Source organism: Xiphophorus maculatus, chromosome 2, assembly GCF_002775205.1.
Source record: "Xiphophorus maculatus strain JP 163 A chromosome 2, X_maculatus-5.0-male, whole genome shotgun sequence".
Taxonomy (NCBI): domain Eukaryota; kingdom Metazoa; phylum Chordata; class Actinopteri; order Cyprinodontiformes; family Poeciliidae; genus Xiphophorus; species Xiphophorus maculatus.
In genome coordinates this window covers 22,537,177-22,559,562 of record NC_036444.1, presented here as the reverse complement: position 1 = coordinate 22,559,562, position 22,386 = coordinate 22,537,177, and the positions used below count along the sequence as shown (strand labels likewise).

At 40.8% G+C, this 22,386-nt stretch overlaps 1 protein-coding gene across 3 annotated transcripts in view; it reads right to left on the bottom strand.

Annotated features, from left to right (window-relative positions):
• Window positions 1–22,386, bottom strand: part of shisal1 (shisa like 1) — a 65,933-nt gene that overhangs the window by 22,833 nt on the left and 20,714 nt on the right. For all 3 annotated transcript variants that reach the window (XM_023352096.1, XM_023352087.1, XM_023352100.1), the window contains one exon: window positions 2,582–2,791. In XM_023352096.1, coding sequence (XP_023207864.1) covers window positions 2,582–2,648 — 67 coding nt within the window. In that variant the 5' untranslated portion in view covers window positions 2,649–2,791. The remainder of the gene's footprint in view (window positions 1–2,581; window positions 2,792–22,386) is intronic.

Genomic DNA, 22,386 nt, shown 5'->3' with positions numbered 1-22,386 from the left:
AAATAATGTAGCTTCTGCAGTCGAATCGGGCAGAAAATAACATTTTTGTTGACATTAAAATCTAGGGAATCGACTTCAACGTGAGCTCAGACTCCATCTGATAGCAGAACAACTCCATAAGAACAAAGAATGTGACATTAAAACATGTCGCAATTCTTCCACTTTTGTCCTCATTAATCAGCGGTAGCTACTTAGCATTGTCTCATTTTTATTACCAATAATAAGTGCAGGAAAACATATTGCAGCTCGCAGTGAGACAGCTGTGCTGCGCCGTGGCGGTATAAAAACTGCACAGAGGACATTTATTCACACACTTAATGAGCTCAAGCACTTGCTCTCCGTTAGACTTGTGCATACTCATGAAGAAAACTGCTGAGGCTGCCTTCGTGTGTATCTCTTTAATAATCTTCAACCTTTGTTTGAACAGAAGGAAAGAGCAGAGAGGAGTCGACAAGTAGCCTTAAAGTAGCTCCAAAGACTGACAGGGAAATAAGGAAGTGACCTTGCAGACGTATTAATGCCCCATTCTGTCATGTTACGACCACAAACGTCAGCGTTTCTAATCAAGACTCTCTGATATTCCAACACAAAATAGTGTGTAATTGTGAAGGATTTTTTTTGTAGTTTTCCCAGGTTAATCCTCTTTTTGCATAATCTGTCACTGAATGGCCACTTGCTGGGTTTGAAGAGAGACACCTAAAGCCTGGAATATAGTATAGTGTTATATAACCCAACTCTGGTTTATCTTCTCCACAACTTCCTCCCTGACCTCTCTCTCTCTCCGCTGTGCTCCTTCATCTGCTCAAATTAATAAAGTAGTAAGTAAATTCTAGGATTTTTCTTAGGGTTATTAGAGTAAAGGGTACTCGGTACAAGTCCATGAAACATGTAAAAAAAAAAAAAAGATAAATTGTTATTATATGTACTGTTGCAACTTGTTTGTGGATATGCTAATATGATTTGTTGCTCTCTCGCTGCCTCATAACCATCAAAGCATGAATAAAAGGACGCCTGTTGACGTGACGTGCTCTCGTGTCACTTCGGGTGTAAGTAGCCCACCCACCTGCTTAATTTCATTAACACCTCCTAAGATTCAGGACGCCATTAACAGCTGGGCTCTCCCCGACGTAGTTTGTTTACAGGCTGGACACCACCACGGCTGTTTGCAAGCGGAACAAAAAGCCTCTGAACGTCAGAAAGTGTTCACACGGCGCTCCTGTTGATCTGTCGCTGCTTTCACATCTGTACGTTTCTTGTTTCTTTTGCTCTGAGGCATTAAAGTTAATGATCTATTTTATTCGACTCTCATTTAAAAGAAAAGGAAATTGACTAAAGTAATTTCTTATTTCTCAGAATGTGAAATAATGGCTTAAATTGTCTTTCAGTTATGAAAACAGAGAAGTTATGAGCAAAGGCGGTTAAGTCATCACCTCTGACCATCAACTTTATGGCTACACAGACTTTCTCTCGCTTACAACAAAGACAAAGTCTTCAGTTTGGAAATATTTCCAATTACACACACAGTGGGTTATGGTGTAGCAACAGAAGGAACACCCCCCCATAAAACTTATTTATAAATAGAGCTGGAAAGCGATGAGCAACATGTCTGATTGCAGGTTTAGCTACCTGAGTTAAAACAAACTGATTAATGTTCAGAGTTCACCAGTTAATCACTTTGAATTTCACGTGGATTTGGCGTGACGTTTTACATTTTTGACTGTAAATTATCCTTGCACACTCAAAAAGACATTATCGTTGACCAACTCCCCTGTTCGGAAAGTTGACAACTTATAAAGTGGACAACTAAGTCAATGTTTTGGTGAGGCCGTCACAAAGCCCTGATCTCAGTCCTACAAAGGGTGAATTTGAAAAGGCATTTGTGAGCGAGGCGGCCTACAAACCTGACTCAGCTCCACCAGCTCTGTCAGGAGGACGTTTGTGAAAGAAAACCCAAAGAAGGGCGTGTTGTGGTGGCGTAAGGGACAGCGCGAACCACGTTTGGAGGCCTTGAGTCCTCGACGCTGCTGTCAAGGGTTCGATTCCCGGACCGGACAATATTTGCCGCATGTCTTCCCCCCTTTCCTGTCAGCCTACTTTCATATAAGGGACACTAGAGCTCACAAAAAGACCCCTGGAGGGGAGAAGAAAAAAAACCAGCAGATGAATGTTTTTAAATCAATTTAATGTACATAGGCATTCTCTGTTGCTTGTTGATTACAGCTGTCCTTTTTTTCAACAAACGTAGCCCCTTTTTGGGCTCTTCCTACCAAATACGACAACGTTTAGGCTCTAAACGCAGCATTTGTCCTCACATTGACTCTTCTGACCCTCAGAAATCAACATCTCCCAGCTTTTTCCGACAAAACGTTTGCACATTTCGTTGTTTTCTCATTTATTCATTTATGTCTCGAAATAACAGGCTTTTTTTTTTCCTGAAACAAGGTCTATCTTTTAGAGCACAAGGATGAACGTCCTCTGAAGGTCTCACCCGGGTGTCTGCAGACCCCTCTAATGGGACAAACCTTTGAGGGGGACCAGAAAGGCAGACTTGCTGATGGACACAATCCTGACTTTTACATACCTGCAGTGGACAGCAGGAGGAAGATGACCGTCAGGACATTAAAGGACTGCCGGCTGGTGATAGTCATCTTCTTGTCCTCATGTGGGAAGGAGGATGGGAGCAGGTGGGGAGGATGGGGAAGGGGGAGGACCGCTCTGTTTTAGCTGGATGTGGGCATCCTCTGCATGCTGACAGCTCCTCTCACATGGCTGCTGCTGGGAGACAGGACTCCTGATGGGAACAAGACAAGCAGGGAGATAAAAGATTAAGATTTCTGATTCGGGTTTCTGGACGTTCTACCGAAACTGGGCCGACAGCTTGCCTGGCAGCGAACGCTGGCGATGGCGGCTCCCTAAATGTGTCCAAAATCTCGCGTAAAGTAATAGCTCCGCGTTTGGCTTAATTGTAACGAAGAAATTCGACGGCGGCTAAACCGGGTTCTGTGTTTGCCGCTCAGTCCAACTCATAAGTATCGGCAACTTCAAGCGATCAGCTGGAACAGACACAAAGACGACAATCTGACAGCTGGATTACTTCAGCAGGTTGCTGCAGTGAATCATCTGTATCCTGACGTCCATCCAGATGTCATTTTGACACATTCCTCCTACCTCCAAAACTATTATTTGGAGGTAGGAGGAACAACAACAACCCCATCTCCCAGTGGTAGCTGCCTCCCCACCTGGAAGGACAATAGAGCCAGCAGAACCATAAAACTGATCAAGAGGAAGAGTTCCTCAGTACTGGATGCACTTCTTACTGCCATTCTTCAACAATAGCTAAATTAAACACACAAGACACCATTTTCTATGTATTACTTCTCAAAGCAGTAAGTTACTTATGAAAATCAGAGTAAATGGCCCAGAGTAGAAGTGTATGCTGCAAAGTATTGTTTTAAAAAAATATGGGTAAATCGCCCACAAAATAAAACATATTAATGCTCGTCGTTAAAACTGATGAAATGTAGAAAGTTTTTTGTTTAAAATCTCTATTAGGAATTCGCTTCAGTAGGTCATAATTGTTATTTCTTCAGCAGATTTTAATTTCAAACTACTTAACGCTGACAAATGTTTTGCTCTCCGCAAAACACTGAAAACAGGAAGGAAGATTAGGTGTCAAATACATGTTTTATTACGAGTGGTTTCGTCAGCAATGTCTTAAAATTAAACTTTAATCTGTTTCCCCCTCCCCCCTTTATTTATGTCAGAGGGAGAAGAGATAAATCAAAAGCTAATGCGATTCTATGACGTCGTTTGAACATGGAAATTGTGCAAGTAATGCAATAAAAATGCAGTGTTATGAGAAAAAAAGTGCATGTTTGTATCAAATATTTAATAAATTGCAGGGAATCCGCTCCTTCAGCACAGCGTCAAGAGTTTGGATCGTGAAGCTGCTGAGTAGCACGTTGCTTATAAATGATGCATTGTGGGAGGTCATGCAGTCCCCCCGGTTTCACCGCTTCCCTTCCCAGTTAGCATTCGGATCTTCGTCACAGTTCTCTGTCCACTGATGGTAAGTAAGATAAATGAGACGGTGGTGCAACCTGCTTAGACACGCACCTTCCTTTTCCATTGCAAACGCGTTGCTTTAAGAGCACAAGAAGAAAGCACACTTCGACAGCTTCAGTTCGATAACGCTAATTTACTAATTACGTCAACAATCGAGTGAGCGATTTGCGACCTTAAAGTAAACACGCTCTCTGCTCTCAGACTAAAATACAATGGACCCGATCTGCTCCTTTAAATATTCATGCGACAGTAATTTCACTGCTTTGCCGAAGTGTGCCTTCAAAAGTGACCTCTGAACTTTTCACCGCTTTACAGCTGCAAGTTCACGTAGGCGCAGGGGTCAAACTCCAGTCCTCGAGGGCTGCTGTCCTGCAACTTTTAGATGTGCCTCTGCTGCACCACACCTGAATAGAATAATTAGGTCATTAAGGCTCTGGAGAACTGATCTACACAAGGAGGAGGTCATTAAGCCATTTCATTCCAGCGTTTGGTACCTGTGGCACATCTAAAAACTGCTGGACAGCGGCCCTCGATGACTGGAGTTTGACACCTGTGACGTAGGGGAAAATTTGAAATCCCCCTCTCACCTCCCTCCCAGCGTGGGTTGCAAGGAGAGAGCGTTGCAAAAAAAAAAAAAAATTGACTACTGAATTATTGACAAGGGAATGGCGGCTGCCAGGAGAAAAGAAACCACTTATATGAGCGCAGAAGGCCATCAGTGCAAAAAATAAATAAATAAAAATAATCAAGGCCCATATTCAGTTCATTGTTGCATCACCATCTTTTAATGTTTTTTTTTCTTGCGCCGTTCAAACCCGGAGTGCAGGATATCCATTTGGAGAGAAATTGGTGAATATTTTTATTGAAGGTATGGTCTGAATTTAATGTTCAGAGAGGAAAGACTGCAGCTCCATTCTGTGTCATTTAAAACAAACAACAAACCCCCCCCCAATCTAATCAGGGAATTGTCCCCTGTGCTTACATGTGAAATATTTAAAGACAAGAGACTAGCAGAGACTACAGCGCACACGTTTACACTGCTGCGATTATTCCCATAGCAGAACGAAGAATGCTGTTATTCTGCTGCATATTTTATAGACGAGGGTACTATTTTCAAAGATGTAAAGAAGATCTTGACTACTTAAAAGACCTTAGTGATGAATGGAGCAATCAGAAAGGTGAAAGTTTTTTTTTTTTTTTTTTTATAAATGTAGAGACAGAGCAAAGTTATAACAAAGTCAACATTTTACATTATTTATGGAGCACCAGTCGTCTTTTCAAGTGCAGTGATGCTGTGATCGAAATGATGAGGAAACCAAACAGGCTTTGTGCAAAATATGCCAATAAGCAGCGCAATCAATAAGCACTTTGGCTGGATTCATCACCTGCAAATATATCGAAATATTTTTAAGAGCACTGTATGAGACGTTCAGCACAGATCATATCTGCCTCAGAGCAGATCTCTAAGCTGATAAATCTGGTTCATAAATCAGACTGAAGGTGCTTGAGAAACTCATGCATTTCTTTTACAAATATTCAGGTGCTGGAGTGAAAATAAGTAAAAATACCAGCCAAAGTATGTGAAGTATCAATCAAGGTCATTCAAGGACCGCAAAGACAATTGGCTTTTGCAAAGACTTTTACACGACATGTTGAAATAATGAATATTTTGTCCAAGTGTTACTCAAAAGAACCAGAAAGTAACAACATCATAATTAAGTCCTGATTTATTTATTTTTAAAACAGACATATTTTTTACTTTCTTGATGTCATTTTATTTTATTTTTTTTACAGCCAACTGGAAAACACACAGAAAATACCTATGATCTTTTCTTCAGCTATTTTAAAAGAACACTGCAAGCACAGATTTTTTTTTTCTTCCCCAACAACTTGAGTTCAGAAAAGGCTCATGGCAATTTTCACACTATTCACACTTCAGCACAACTTGGCTGCCAAAGCTGAAATCCTCCTGGCTGCAGGCTGTTTGGGGAAAGTTGCATTAGTTGGGTCCAGCAGACCTTCGCAGCATAAGTACTTCTGAGATCCTTTAAAAGGACCCTCAACTCAACGGCTATAAATCTAATTAATTGCCGTAATTTGGGGGGAATGTCAATTATCTATAAATGCTTATATGTAGGTTAAGAAGCGTTTTGCTTTAAATGTGTGAGGCTAGAGATGTATGGAGGAATCGGCTGTTTTGAACCAGTTTTGAGCTTGATAAAAACTGGTTTTCGATCAGGTATTGCTCCAGATGTAAGAGCTCCAGGTCCCTGTGTGTGGTGTGGATGCTGTTACTGAATGAAGAAGATGCAAAGCAAGCTAGAGGCAGCATTACTGAGATGCTAACAAAGAAGAAGAAGGAAGCAAAGAGATGTAAAAAAAAAAAGAAATTTGACAAATTTGATCTCGAAAAAGCAGGGTTTTGTTCTTAGAGTTGCAGTAATCAACTTTAAAATAATGTTGGTTTTTTTACATTTGTTAAAACTGTCACGACATGACAGTATGACATGAGACAGATAATCTGTGAACAAATCGAGCTCCTATTGCCATCTGCAGAAATATACAGCTTGGTCAGAAACAACAAATCAGGAGGAGTATCTTTGAGCTGTCCATCATGCTCGTGCACCCGCGGCACACCACCCTGCTCTTTGCAACTCTACTATAGGTTTCCCACACCAGAGCCTGCCATGAATGCTAAGGCTAGTCAGCATGGCCATCAATGATGGCGGATAAGCAGTTTTCCTGTAAAAATAAGTTGTTTCTCATCCATAAGCACAATCAGCAGCACATACATGAGGTTGATTGACAGAGCCAAGACCTCCCTCCTGACTCTGATTGGTTGCTTTTGACCAGAAGCAGTGCATTTCTGCTGATGGCCACCGGGAGGATGTGGAGGAGCCTGAGTTTTTTCACTGAACATCTGTCTCATACCAAACTGTCACAACATGGTGAGAGTTTAAACAAATATATAAAAGGCATAATTTTTTTAATAAAAGTTACATGCTGCAACTTTCACCATGTCTTTGTACTTATTATTTTACACATTTTGACATTGTACCTCTTAATGCACTGTTGTTTTGTATGTAACTTTCAAAGATTTTATGTCATACATGCCACTTTTGAAGATGAGAATTTACATCTTTATCCTGGATAAATAAAGGTTTAACAATAATAATAAGTTCTGATCTCCAAAAACAACACCAGCATGGTATGCCACCAGTTGGCAAGAAGCGCAGTGGGCCCTGTAAAAATAGCATTGTCTCATGTAATAAAAATATCATCATGTGACCAGAGCTGCTAAACCCGCAGCCACAGCTGTTCGTCAGCATTAGAGCGAGTTCTCTCCTGACCTGATCCGATTAAGCGAATGAGCCCAGAGACCTATGAAGGCCTCCTTTTCCAGTCACCCTTGTTCTGTTTTATGCAAAACCATCTGCTGCCTTTATATTGCGACTTATCACCACCAGAAATCACATTTTATAGAAAACCTACGCTACCCTAATGGAGCCTGAGTGGATAAACAAACATGTTGGAGGAACGCTGTACCTGCCAGAGTTCCTGCTGGTTGTTTTGCTTCCTTCGACTGAAGGCTGCACATGATAACCAAACCAATCCATGGATGTAATATGGAGAATGTGTTTGTGGAGCACAGCGGGCTTTGTGTGCTGGATTCTTTAAACACATCTTTGATCAGTGACGCTCTCTTCCTGCTGGAGAGACGCAGGCTGCCAGGGTCCCAAGAGCCTTGTTAGAGTGGCATTTCTTATAGATTTCCCCACTCTTTTTATTTCCGCTCCGGCTTTAGCGCAGCGTCAGACGACAATACGTCAGCTTAGGCATGGAATCCCGGTCTTTTACAGACACTCTCTTACGTCTGCTGTGGTCTTTCACATGACTTGTACGCCAGGATTTATCTGTTTCACATGGAGTCACAAAATTTACACGGCTACCTGCGCTGTTCAGCCATAAAAGGGTGAAGGTTCAGAGTGCCGAACTTGTTTGCAAAGAAGAAGTGAGGGTTTGATGGGTTTGTGTAAAGAGTCTGACGGTAGTGAAGCAGAACATGGACTGTAAACATGCAGGGAGGCAAATACAGCATGGAGAAAAGTGTAGCGCTTCCTGGGAGGGAAAGTAGAGCAGCAACGCTCGTGCAACACGCAGATCAAGAAGATGGCCGTTGTCTATTAACCTTTTATTTTTCTTCTTTAAAAAGTTCCGAACACAAACATGTAAAAATAAAACCTTTGAACTCATAATTAATCAAAAACCCAAGGAGTTAATTTATGTATCTACGTGCTCCTCACTGTAGCCAAGGAGAAGAAATGAATGTGAAGTGACCAATTACTGCGACAACCACTGTGAAACTAACACACTTTTCATCACAACACAGCACGAGACCCAGATCTGTCAGTGGTGTAATGAGGAAATGTGCAGTGGAATATTTTGGGCTATTTGGAGATTAGACACAGTGATACACTGGCCATATCTCATGACTGTCCTGCTGCAAGTTTTAGTTTTGTTTGGATGAAAACTTCCAAAAACTTCAAAGTATGTGACTTGTTAATATGCTTTCAAAGAAAAAAAGATAGCAGTGTGGTCTTAAATCTTTTTTTTTTTTTTTAATCTAAGCAACTTTTAAAATTACAACTTTTTATGAATAGATTAGAGAAAATATGAAAGCCTCTTATTTTACGTGCCACATTCTTCTCCATGCTGCTGCCGTGGTTTTAATACATGTTTACGTGGAGAATCAATCACCACTAAACTCGTGAGCCTGAGAGCATTAGGAGTCAGATGCCGGTTAGAGATGGGGCTTCATTTTCACATGATGAGTGCCTGGGAGTGGCTCTGCTGATGGGCTTGTGTCCAAGGGCTGATCAACTGCAATAAGCCCTGCGCCTAATTAGTGCTTCTTTCGACTGTCGTCGTAATAAATGGGCTTTCATTCACTTTGTGTGCCATTAGAGCCTCTCTCAAAAGCCCTTCTGAGTTTCGCCGTGACATGAGGCTGTGCTGCGATCTAATTATTGTAATGTTGCACAGAGAGCGGACGAACTGTACGGAGAGCAGCTAACGAAGACTGTCAGGAATAGGGATTTGCTGTCGGCGCACGAAACTTTGCACTTATCTTGTCTGGATGACGTCGGTGACGTAGTGGCTTCCTTTAGATGCAGCAGATCCAACAACACTTGAGAGCGACACTTGTCGCATTTCTTGAGGCCTGAGAAGACGTCTTTGTCAACAGTGGCTCTTCATTAGCTTGCGTTCGGCCTAGCTTGCTTTCAGTCTCCATGGAAACCAGCTCGTTCGCGGGGCTCCAGTCTTCTCCACTCCTTCTGTTAGTGCTTCAGGTGAGTTTTTCTCAAACTGTGGTCCGCGGGCGTCCCCTACCGGTCCGCAAGGTACTGCATGTAAACGACCGTTTATTTGCCGCGCGATACGTGAAGTTAGCTTATCAAAGGATTGTAGTTAAAAAATAACAGTGCGTAAGTGACGTAAAACCAGGTCATGTCAACATCTATTATAATTTTTATTTAATTAAAAACAATTTATCGGCAAATAAATACAACATATTTTATAGGAATGGGTGAATAATTGTTCAGAAGAGCATTTTTGTTTCTGCCAAAGCAACTCAAAATTACTTTTCTTTTATTGTGCTTCTAAATTACAAATAGCCTTAAAATGATTTTTATGCACACAACACTTATAGTTAAGAACAAATAATTTTTTTTATTTCCGTGCGTTTTATTGGAAAGCTTACAATCTACATTTTCAGAATTTGTAAATAACTCAAAACTCCATCGACTTGTTTATGGTTTTGTCATGGCCAGTCACATTTATAAAACTTCTCCTTAGTTAAGAGACTAATACTTTAATTTCAGGTTGCATATATTTAGATGTTGGGTTGTAATTTCAAGTTAGGTTGTGCGTGAGTGTTTGCTAAATTGGGCTAAGTGGTCCTCAGGCTGTTTGAGAAACACTACTTTAGGTTTTAACTTGGATTTAAATTATAGCTTCAAGACAAAATGTTTCACAGTTGACCAACTGCTAGTTGATATCTGCCCATCTGCTGGCTAGTACAGCTAGCTGAACTCAAAGACGTGGCTATGATCAAAACATAAACGCAGCAGACTTGTATTCATGCTGCGTGTACTTGGATTTGTAAATAATCCAACCTGTTATCTAATGAATAACCATTGGGGGAAAACTGTGCTTTAGTTGTTTCCTGAACTTCTGCTCTAGCATTTGCTAGCTAACAGCCCAGATTTTCAAGCACACCGTATCCCGGGCCTCTTCATCTGGCTACCGCATTAGAAGTCGGTCAGGAAGGTTTCTCGTCAATACGTAATCGAAGGTTCTCCTAATCTCCATGGAAACCTCTTCATTGGAGTGCATGGAGCTAAAAAAACAACAACCACAAGGTTACTCTTTCTGGAGAAAGCGAGAACACTGTGAAAGTGTGCACAGCCTTTCTCAAACACACAGCAAAAATGACTTCTTGGAAAATATAAAATACCTGCTCTGAAAAAAAAATATCTCAATTTCTTCACCCCAAATGTTATATTTGTTCCATGTCTCTTTAAAATTTCTATTTCTTTTTTTTAAAATGTAAGTGATGGTCTATTTTGTACCGTTAGACTACACCACCTCGCCTTCTTTAGCTGGCTGCTCGTCCTGAAGCGGATGGATTATTTAAGTGTTAGAAATTCAAATTTTAGAGGGTGAGCCCCCCACCCCCAATTAATTTGTACTATAATCTTTAAAAGAACACTCATGAATGTGAAGCGTAGCAATTATCAGAGGCAGAGCTGTGAATATTACAAGACACTAGAGTTTTGCCTGCTGCATTTATGTTTCATATATGCACTCTGTGAATCAATCAGAAACCAAAAGAGAGATCTGATTCACTTACAACAGTAGTTCTTTAGGGCAAGATGACGAATAAAAACAATGTCTCAAGATAATTGGGGCCTGCCCATAGCAATGCATAAGGAGAGCAGTAACTGACTTGCGAAGGGACAAGGGAGCACTGGGACCACCAGGGGGCGATGAGGGAGGACTGGGAGACACGACATAAAAATGAATGACAGGAGTTTGAACCTCCCGTAGTTCTAAGAGCGGTTGTTTGGATCCCGGCAGAGCTTTTTACCGTGTGCGGTTCTGGTGGGTCGTCGGTTTATGAGCTTCTTTGATGTTTGCCGAACTAGTCCATAAATTTATGCAAAACTGTAAGCTTGAATACAATAACTTAAACTTACTACCTGTCTCTTGGTGTTTTATTCACACTCGGGCTCCTCAGCCGAACCTTTCTGACTGCCTATTACCATATTTGTAGTCAGGCGCCTAGCCTTAGTTAGCAATACATGTGACTTTATCCACAACAACGTAGAAGCACAATTTATGCTGTTATGGGAAGATTCTTACTTGGCCTCATTAGAAGCTCAACAATTCAGAGGTTCTGATAAATCCTTTATTGTCACTAGCTAAATATCATATTCATTGTTCCAGGTAGAGGAAGCCATGCCTTGCTGCATTTTACCATGAAGTTAAGTTTTATATCCCGACTATCAAAGACAAAAAATAGAGATTAAAACAATTGAAATCTGTATTGCTTTGAATGTACAGTTGGGAACCGAAGCCCCTTAGCTTTTTCTTTTTCTTGAACATGTTTATCTGTATTTGGTTTTTTTTGAGGCAGAACAAATGTTTCTCTCTGTCGTTATACAGTGTTAATAAAGTTTTTTTTTTAAAAAAATATCCTCCCTTCCCCCCACACCCAACCGATTTCTTGTGGCTATGATGTTGAACTGTGATGTCACACATCCTGTTTGTGACATCACTGGTGACTGTCTTTGTATTCCCAGATTCCACAGAGAAATTCATTTGCAGTTTAAGGTTTAACGAGAAAGAAACAATGGCGGAGAAAGATTTCATATTGACAAAGTTAGAGATTCTTCAGAAGAACCAGATGAAGCTGAAAAGGGAAAACGAACAGCTTCAGACAACAGAACAGCTTCTGAAGAGGAAAATAGAGAGACTGAACAGGACCAACGACCCAACAAATTGGCATGTAGAGAATAGCAAACTCATAAATTCGAATGGGTATTATAAAAAACAAATTGCTAAAATTAATTTGGAACTGGAGGAAACGAGGAAAACAATTGAAGAAATGCAAAGTGATTATTGCAACATGCAACAATTAACAATAAAACTAGAACGGAAGCGGGCCACGGCAAAAATTGGTGCAGAAAAATCTTTAAAAGAAAAGACTGAAAAACTGCTGTGGGTTACTAGGATGAACGACGAATTGAATAAGGAGATCGTGGCTTTAAAAATCAAGATAGACAGAATGGAATCCAGGGTGGAAAAAAACAAGATTGAGCCACAAATTCATCAAATTCAGGAGGAAGAAACACCAAAACCAAATGTATTCCAGAGAGTTGGGCGTGTTTTTATTGACATGTATAATTCGGGAACGCTGAGGTACTGGGTGCCACCCTGGATTTTTTAACTACTGACAAAAAGAGCAGAGAGGGGAGCTTGGGGGGTTGCTGGTACCAGAATGTTTGGGGATAGCGACAGCAGAGAGGGGAGCTTGGGGGGTTGCTGGTACCAGAATGTTTGGGGATAGCGACAGCAGAGAGGGGAGCTTGGGGGGTTGCTGATACCAGGATGTTTGGGGATAGCGACAGCAGAGAGGGGAGCTTGGGGGGTTGCTGGTACCAGGATGTTTGGGGATAGCGACAGCAGAGAGGGGAGCTTGGGGGGTTGCTGATACCAGGATGTTTGGGGATAGCGACAGCAGAGAGGGGAGCTTGGGGGGTTGCTGGTACCAGGATGTTTGGGGATAGCGACAGCAGAGAGGGGAGCTTGGGGGGTTGCTGATACCAGGATGTTTGGGGATAGCGACAGCAGAAAGGGGAGCTTGGGGGGTTGCTGGTACCAGGATGTTTGGGGATAGCGACAGCAGAGAGGGGAGCTTGGGGGGTTGCTGATACCAGGATGTTTGGGGATAGCGACAGCAGAAAGGGGAGCTTGGGGGGTTGCTGGTACCAGGATGTTTGGGGATAGCGACAGCAGAGAGGGGAGCTTGAGGGGTTGCTGGTACCAGGATGTTTGGGGATAGCGACAGCAGAGAGGGGAGCTTGGGGGGTTGCTGGTACCAGAATGTATGGGGATAGCGACAGCAGAGAGGGGAACTATCATTGTTTCCTCAAGAAATGCTTTACAAATGTCACAGTTAAGACTTTTAAGACATGCATATTAAATGTGCAGCTATTCACATGAAGTATTTAAAATAAAGCGGCGTTCCCCACCTCACCAACTTAAAACTCTGAACTAAGAACGTCTGACCACAATATAGCAATTAACCATAGCTGTCCTTACTGATAACTATTGTGCATAGTCCCTAACATTAATATGATCAGGCAGCATGTAATCATATTTACTTAAATGAATTTTTGTTGTAAAGAAAATTTATGTCTGTATCAAACAAGTAGCCCTTCGTGTTACTCTGAACCTGTGAAGTAGCTACCGGTCTCAAAAAGGTTGGTGACCCCTGGTCTAAAAATAGCCAGACTTACCATGATTTTATGTAAAAAGAAATCAACTGTTAAGTACTATTTTTAAAAAAAAATGGTTTCCACTAGTATTTTAACCATTTTCTTTCTTTCCAACAAGAATCCAAACAAGTGTTTGTAGTTGGAAGTTCTCTTTTCCATGACATCATCTTCATTCCAAATTTCTAAAATCTTCAACATTTCAAGGTTAGAAAATTTGTATCCCTAACCTTCTTGAAAACAAGAAGGTTAAAACAAGAATGTCTTGCATGGCAGGCACCTATTGTTCCACACCTAATAAAACGTCTCTTTATTGGGGCCTAATATTAGCCTGCATTATCTTGTTATTTCAGGTTAAGGCACTGGCTTGCGCAGATAGTGCCTATCTATTAGCTTTAGCCTTTGACCTAATGCTAATAGATAGGACTACAAAAACGCCATATCTCTAGTTCTAACTAACACTGAATTAAAACAGAGGGCTGAGCTGCCATTTAGAACTACTGGCTGTTTTGCCAGTAAATAACTCATTTAACCCAAACAACAATTCTATATGAAGCTTACTGAAAATTTCAAGATAAAAGCCTCAATATCCCTCTGAGGATAGTCACAGATTGACTTCCATGCATTTCTGAAAAATTTCTGAGCTCAGCACACACCATCTTTCTCTCATCGCTGTTATTACTGTGAGTGAGGTAGAGAATATGAATCATGGTACTATCGGAGACGACAAATAGCCCTCTCAGATGCTTCAAACGGTTTTCAAGTACGTATCACGGTTTCCGAACGGGAAGGAGTTGTTAGGACTGCTTTTTTCAGTCAAACTGGCTGGCTCAAAGAAATGGAATTCTGTCAGCTGTGAGTGTCTGACAGACAGGCTTCATTACCATAGCAACAGAACAAAGAGCAGGGCAGAGCAGCTGATTAGGACTACAAAAACGCATCACTGTGGCAGAACATACAGGTTAGAACTACAACATGGCAGAACTGTCAGTTACTACAGAGGAGGAATGACCTGCCTTTAGAATTACTTGTGTTTTGGGGATTTTATAGCTGATTTTAACCAACCATTGGTACACACAGGGTTAGTGTGGCAATTTTAAATTAATCTTAATAAAAATGTCAAAATAAAAGCCTTGACAGTTTTTACATCAGGTAATTGCTCTTTCGGGCATTATATAACTGATTTGACCCAATCGCTGTTACTCATGGGATTAGTTTGGACATTTAAAATGAAGCTTACTGAACATTTCAAAATTAAAGCCTGAATATTCCTCTCAGGTCTTTCAGAAAAATGAACTACTTCAAACTATTAGAATTCTGTCTCCCCCTGTCTGTTTCATCACGCGACAGCTGAGCTGCTCTTTAGAACTACAATGACTCAAGGTTAGGACTACAACATGGCGGACACTTAGTGCCTACAAAAGAGGTCTGAGCTGAATGTCAGAACTACAACATGGTGGAACTGTCAGTTACTACAGAGGAGGAATGAGCTGGCCTTTAGAACTTTATTTGCCGCGCGATACGTGAAGTTAGCTTATCAAAGGATTGTAGTTAAAAAATAACAGTGCGTAAGTGACGTAAAACCAGGTCATGTCAACATCTATTATAATTTTTATTTAATTAAAAACGATTTATCGGCAAATAAATACAACATATTTTATAGGAATGGGTGAATAATTGTTCAGAAGAGCATTTTTGTTTCTGCCAAAGCAACTCAAAATTACTTTTCTTTTATTGTGCTTCTAAATTACAAATAGCCTTAAAATGATTTTTATGCACACAACACTTATAGTTAAGAACAAATAATTTTTTTTATTTCCGTGCGTTTTATTGGAAAGCTTACAATCTACATTTTCAGAATTTGTAAATAACTCAAAACTCCATCGACTTGTTTATGGTTTTGTCATGGCCAGTCACATTTATAAAACTTCTCCTTAGTTAAGAGACTAATACTTTAATTTCAGGTTGCATATATTTAGATGTTGGGTTGTAATTTCAAGTTAGGTTGTGCGTGAGTGTTTGCTAAATTGGGCTAAGTGGTCTTCAGGCTGTTTGAGAAACACTACTTTAGGTTTTAACTTGGATTTAAATTATAGCTTCAAGACAAAATGTTTCACAGTTGACCAACTGCTAGTTGATATCTGCCCATCTGCTGGCTAGTACAGCTAGCTGAACTCAAAGACGTGGCTATGATCAAAACATAAACGCAGCAGACTTGTATTCATGCTGCGTGTACTTGGATTTGTAAATAATCCAACCTGTTATCTAATGAATAACCATTGGGGGAAAACTGTGCTTTAGTTGTTTCCTGAACTTCTGCTCTAGCATTTGCTAGCTAACAGCCCAGATTTTCAAGCACACCGTATCCCGGGCCTCTTCATCTGGCTACCGCATTAGAAGTCGGTCAGGAAGGTTTCTCGTCAATACGTAATCGAAGGTTCTCCTAATCTCCATGGAAACCTCTTCATTGGAGTGCATGGAGCTAAAAAAACAACAACCACAAGGTTACTCTTTCTGGAGAAAGCGAGAACACTGTGAAAGTGTGCACAGCCTTTCTCAAACACACAGCAAAAATGACTTCTTGGAAAATATAAAATACCTGCTCTGAAAAAAAAATATCTCAATTTCTTCACCCCAAATGTTATATTTGTTCCATGTCTCTTTAAAATTTCTATTTCTTTTTTTTAAAATGTAAGTGATGGTCTATTTTGTACCGTTAGACTACACCACCTCGCCTTCTTTAGCTGGCTGCTCGTCCTGAAGCGGATGGATTATTTAAGTGTTAGAAATTCAAATTTTAGAGGGTGAGCCCCCCACCCCCAATTAATTTGTACTATAATCTTTAAAAGAACACTCATGAATGTGAAGCGTAGCAATTATCAGAGGCAGAGCTGTGAATATTACAAGACACTAGAGTTTTGCCTGCTGCATTTATGTTTCATATATGCACTCTGTGAATCAATCAGAAACCAAAAGAGAGATCTGATTCACTTACAACAGTAGTTCTTTAGGGCAAGATGACGAATAAAAACAATGTCTCAAGATAATTGGGGCCTGCCCATAGCAATGCATAAGGAGAGCAGTAACTGACTTGCGAAGGGACAAGGGAGCACTGGGACCACCAGGGGGCGATGAGGGAGGACTGGGAGACACGACATAAAAATGAATGACAGGAGTTTGAACCTCCCGTAGTTCTAAGAGCGGTTGTTTGGATCCCGGCAGAGCTTTTTACCGTGTGCGGTTCTGGTGGGTCGTCGGTTTATGAGCTTCTTTGATGTTTGCCGAACTAGTCCATAAATTTATGCAAAACTGTAAGCTTGAATACAATAACTTAAACTTACTACCTGTCTCTTGGTGTTTTATTCACACTCGGGCTCCTCAGCCGAACCTTTCTGACTGCCTATTACCATATTTGTAGTCAGGCGCCTAGCCTTAGTTAGCAATACATGTGACTTTATCCACAACAACGTAGAAGCACAATTTATGCTGTTATGGGAAGATTCTTACTTGGCCTCATTAGAAGCTCAACAATTCAGAGGTTCTGATAAATCCTTTATTGTCACTAGCTAAATATCATATTCATTGTTCCAGGTAGAGGAAGCCATGCCTTGCTGCATTTTACCATGAAGTTAAGTTTTATATCCCGACTATCAAAGACAAAAAATAGAGATTAAAACAATTGAAATCTGTATTGCTTTGAATGTACAGTTGGGAACCGAAGCCCCTTAGCTTTTTCTTTTTCTTGAACATGTTTATCTGTATTTGGTTTTTTTTGAGGCAGAACAAATGTTTCTCTCTGTCGTTATACAGTGTTAATAAAGTTTTTTTTTTAAAAAAATATCCTCCCTTCCCCCCACACCCAACCGATTTCTTGTGGCTATGATGTTGAACTGTGATGTCACACATCCTGTTTGTGACATCACTGGTGACTGTCTTTGTATTCCCAGATTCCACAGAGAAATTCATTTGCAGTTTAAGGTTTAACGAGAAAGAAACAATGGCGGAGAAAGATTTCATATTGACAAAGTTAGAGATTCTTCAGAAGAACCAGATGAAGCTGAAAAGGGAAAACGAACAGCTTCAGACAACAGAACAGCTTCTGAAGAGGAAAATAGAGAGACTGAACAGGACCAACGACCCAACAAATTGGCATGTAGAGAATAGCAAACTCATAAATTCGAATGGGTATTATAAAAAACAAATTGCTAAAATTAATTTGGAACTGGAGGAAACGAGGAAAACAATTGAAGAAATGCAAAGTGATTATTGCAACATGCAACAATTAACAATAAAACTAGAACGGAAGCGGGCCACGGCAAAAATTGGTGCAGAAAAATCTTTAAAAGAAAAGACTGAAAAACTGCTGTGGGTTACTAGGATGAACGACGAATTGAATAAGGAGATCGTGGCTTTAAAAATCAAGATAGACAGAATGGAATCCAGGGTGGAAAAAAACAAGATTGAGCCACAAATTCATCAAATTCAGGAGGAAGAAACACCAAAACCAAATGTATTCCAGAGAGTTGGGCGTGTTTTTATTGACATGTATAATTCGGGAACGCTGAGGTACTGGGTGCCACCCTGGATTTTTTAACTACTGACAAAAAGAGCAGAGAGGGGAGCTTGGGGGGTTGCTGGTACCAGAATGTTTGGGGATAGCGACAGCAGAGAGGGGAGCTTGGGGGGTTGCTGGTACCAGAATGTTTGGGGATAGCGACAGCAGAGAGGGGAGCTTGGGGGGTTGCTGGTACCAGAATGTTTGGGGATAGCGACAGCAGAGAGGGGAGCTTGGGGGGTTGCTGATACCAGGATGTTTGGGGATAGCGACAGCAGAGAGGGGAGCTTGGGGGGTTGCTGGTACCAGGATGTTTGGGGATAGCGACAGCAGAGAGGGGAGCTTGGGGGGTTGCTGATACCAGGATGTTTGGGGATAGCGACAGCAGAGAGGGGAGCTTGGGGGGTTGCTGGTACCAGGATGTTTGGGGATAGCGACAGCAGAGAGGGGAGCTTGGGGGGTTGCTGATACCAGGATGTTTGGGGATAGCGACAGCAGAGAGGGGAGCTTGGGGGGTTGCTGGTACCAGGATGTTTGGGGATAGCGACAGCAGAGAGGGGAGCTTGGGGGGTTGCTGATACCAGGATGTTTGGGGATAGCGACAGCAGAAAGGGGAGCTTGGGGGGTTGCTGGTACCAGGATGTTTGGGGATAGCGACAGCAGAGAGGGGAGCTTGAGGGGTTGCTGGTACCAGGATGTTTGGGGATAGCGACAGCAGAGAGGGGAGCTTGGGGGGTTGCTGGTACCAGAATGTATGGGGATAGCGACAGCAGAGAGGGGAACTATCATTGTTTCCTCAAGAAATGCTTTACAAATGTCACAGTTAAGACTTTTAAGACATGCATATTAAATGTGCAGCTATTCACATGAAGTATTTAAAATAAAGCGGCGTTCCCCACCTCACCAACTTAAAACTCTGAACTAAGAACGTCTGACCACAATATAGCAATTAACCATAGCTGTCCTTACTGATAACTATTGTGCATAGTCCCTAACATTAATATGATCAGGCAGCATGTAATCATATTTACTTAAATGAATTTTTGTTGTAAAGAAAATTTATGTCTGTATCAAACAAGTAGCCCTTCGTGTTACTCTGAACCTGTGAAGTAGCTACCGGTCTCAAAAAGGTTGTGACCCCTGGTCTAAAAATAGCCAGACTTACCATGATTTTATGTAAAAAGAAATCAACTGTTAAGTACTATTTTTAAAAAAAAATGGTTTCCACTAGTATTTTAACCATTTTCTTTCTTTCCAACAAGAATCCAAACAAGTGTTTGTAGTTGGAAGTTCTCTTTTCCATGACATCATCTTCATTCCAAATTTCTAAAATCTTCAACATTTCAAGGTTAGAAAATTTGTATCCCTAACCTTCTTGAAAACAAGAAGGTTAAAACAAGAATGTCTTGCATGGCAGGCACCTATTGTTCCACACCTAATAAAACGTCTCTTTATTGGGGCCTAATATTAGCCTGCATTATCTTGTTATTTCAGGTTAAGGCACTGGCTTGCGCAGATAGTGCCTATCTATTAGCTTTAGCCTTTGACCTAATGCTAATAGATAGGACTACAAAAACGCCATATCTCTAGTTCTAACTAACACTGGATTAAAACAGAGGGCTGAGCTGCCATTTAGAACTACTGGCTGTTTTGCCAGTAAATAACTCATTTAACCCAAACAACAATTCTATATGAAGCTTACTGAAAATTTCAAGATAAAAGCCTCAATATCCCTCTGAGGATAGTCACAGATTGACTTCCAATTTCTGAGCTCAGCGCACACCATCTTTCTCTCATCGCTGTTATTACTGTGAGTGAGGTAGAGAATATGAATCGTGGTACTATCGGAGACGACAAATAGCCCTCTCAGATGCTTCAAACGGTATTCAAGTACGTATCACGGTTTCCGAACGGGAAGGAGTTGTTAGGACTGCTTTTTTCAGTCAAACTGGCTGGCTCAAAGAAATGGAATTCTGTCAGCTGTGAGTGTCTGACAGACAGGCTTCATTACCATAGCAACAGAACAAAGAGCAGGGCAGAGCAGCTGATTAGGACTACAAAAACGCATCACTGTGGCAGAACATGCAGGTTAGAACTACAACATGGTGGAACTGTCAGTTACTACAGAGGAGGAATGACCTGCCTTTAGAATTACTTGTGTTTTGGGGATTTTATAGCTGATTTTAACCAACCATTGGTACACACAGGGTTAGTGTGGCAATTTTAAATTAATCTTAATAAAAATGTCAAAATAAAAGCCTTGACAGTTTTTACATCAGGTAATTGCTCTTTCGGGCATTATATAACTGATTTAACCCAATCGCTGTTACTCAAGGGATTAGTTTGGACATTTAAAATGAAGCTTACTGAACATTTCAAAATTAAAGCCTGAATATTCCTCTCAGGTCTTTCAGAAAAATGAACTACTTCAAACTATTAGAATTCTGTCTCCCCCTGTCTGTTTCATCACGCGACAGCTGAGCTGCTCTTTAGAACTACAATGACTCAAGGTTAGGACTACAACATGGCGGACACTTAGTGCCTACAAAAGAGGTCTGAGCTGAATGTCAGAACTACAACATGGTGGAACTGTCAGTTACTACAGAGGAGGAATGAGCTGGCCTTTAGGACCATAGACATTATATATGGATAGACGCCTCATGGGCCGCTCTCGCCTATTGGAGCTGACGAGATTTAGGGCGGCCATCTTGGAGCGGTATACCACTCCACTCAGCCTTATATATTTGGCAGGCACAATAAAGGATCAGCGCATTTAATAGATCATAACACGCTGAATAATAATCACATTGTCACATAATTAAATTTTAGGCATACAGCTATTAAAATTGCATGTATAGGAACGTATAGTTTAGCATATTTAAATAATTTTGGTGGAATACAATGTTTTAAAGTATGACATGTTTTGCAAGATACAACCAAAGATGCAATTTATTCAGACACATTATGTATATATTCCGAACTACTTCAAACTATTAGAATTCTGTCTCTTCCTGTCTGTTTCATCACGCGACAGCTGAGCTGCTCTTTAGAACTACAATGACTCAAGGTTAGGACTACAACATGGCGGACACTTAGTGCCTACAAAAGAGGTCTGAGCTGAATGTCAGAACTACAACATGGTGGAACTGTCAGTTACTACAGAGGAGGACTGAGCTGGCCTTTAGAACTTCTTGTGTTTTGGGCTTTTTATAATTGATTTTACCCAACCATTGGTACACATGGGATTAGTGTGGCCATTTAAAATGAAGCTTATTAAACATTTCAAAATAAAAGCATTGACAATTTTTACATCAGGTAATGGCTCTTTTGGGCATTATAGAAACAATTTAACCCAATCACTGTTACTCATGGGATTAGTTTGGACATTTAAAATGAAGTATATTTAAAATTTCAAAATAAAAGCCTTAATACTCCCCTCTGGTTAGTGCACGGCCATAGGGGGTGCAATAATATTAGCCTGTATTATCTTTCTCTCTTAGGTTAGTGTGCTGCCTTTCATAGCAAGGCAGTACATTAACGTTAGCACAAACATTAGCACTTCACTGCCCTCCACTAGTGCACCGCCATAGGTGATGCAATAATATTACCTTGCAATATCTTTTTCTCTCAGGTATTTCTGCACGTTTTGATACCTCATTTGTAGGTGTGCACGCAGCGGTATGAGCCGCATTAACGGTTACGAAAGAAAAATAAAGAATATTAAAGAGACGCTTGTTGGGTGTAGAGTAATAGGTTCCTGCCATTGCTTTGCATGGCAGGCCCCAATGAACCCGAGGACACACAATAATAATAATAATAATCTAAAGCACTAATGTCCAAAAGAAATACGTTTTAGCTACAGTACTTAATATGAATCTCAACAGTGTTTAAATACAGATAAACATGCACATAATTGAATTATTCAGTTAACATAAGGCAATGAACTGAGTGAATCATTTAGAGACGCTAGGCAAAAAAAAAACTCAGCTGTTTTTAACATGCTGTCTCTTTGTTATGAACTGACGAAGCAGGGCTGGAGTAATAGCCGACCCCACAGAGTTCCAGCTGCAGGAATCGACATAAATTTAATAGAAAACACAGAATCAAACAGAAGTAGTTTTTGGTATATATGATGCTGAATACATTTTCCAGATCAAATCTGCTAAATTAAGCCCAGAGGCAGCAGCAGCATGTTTTGGTCGAGTG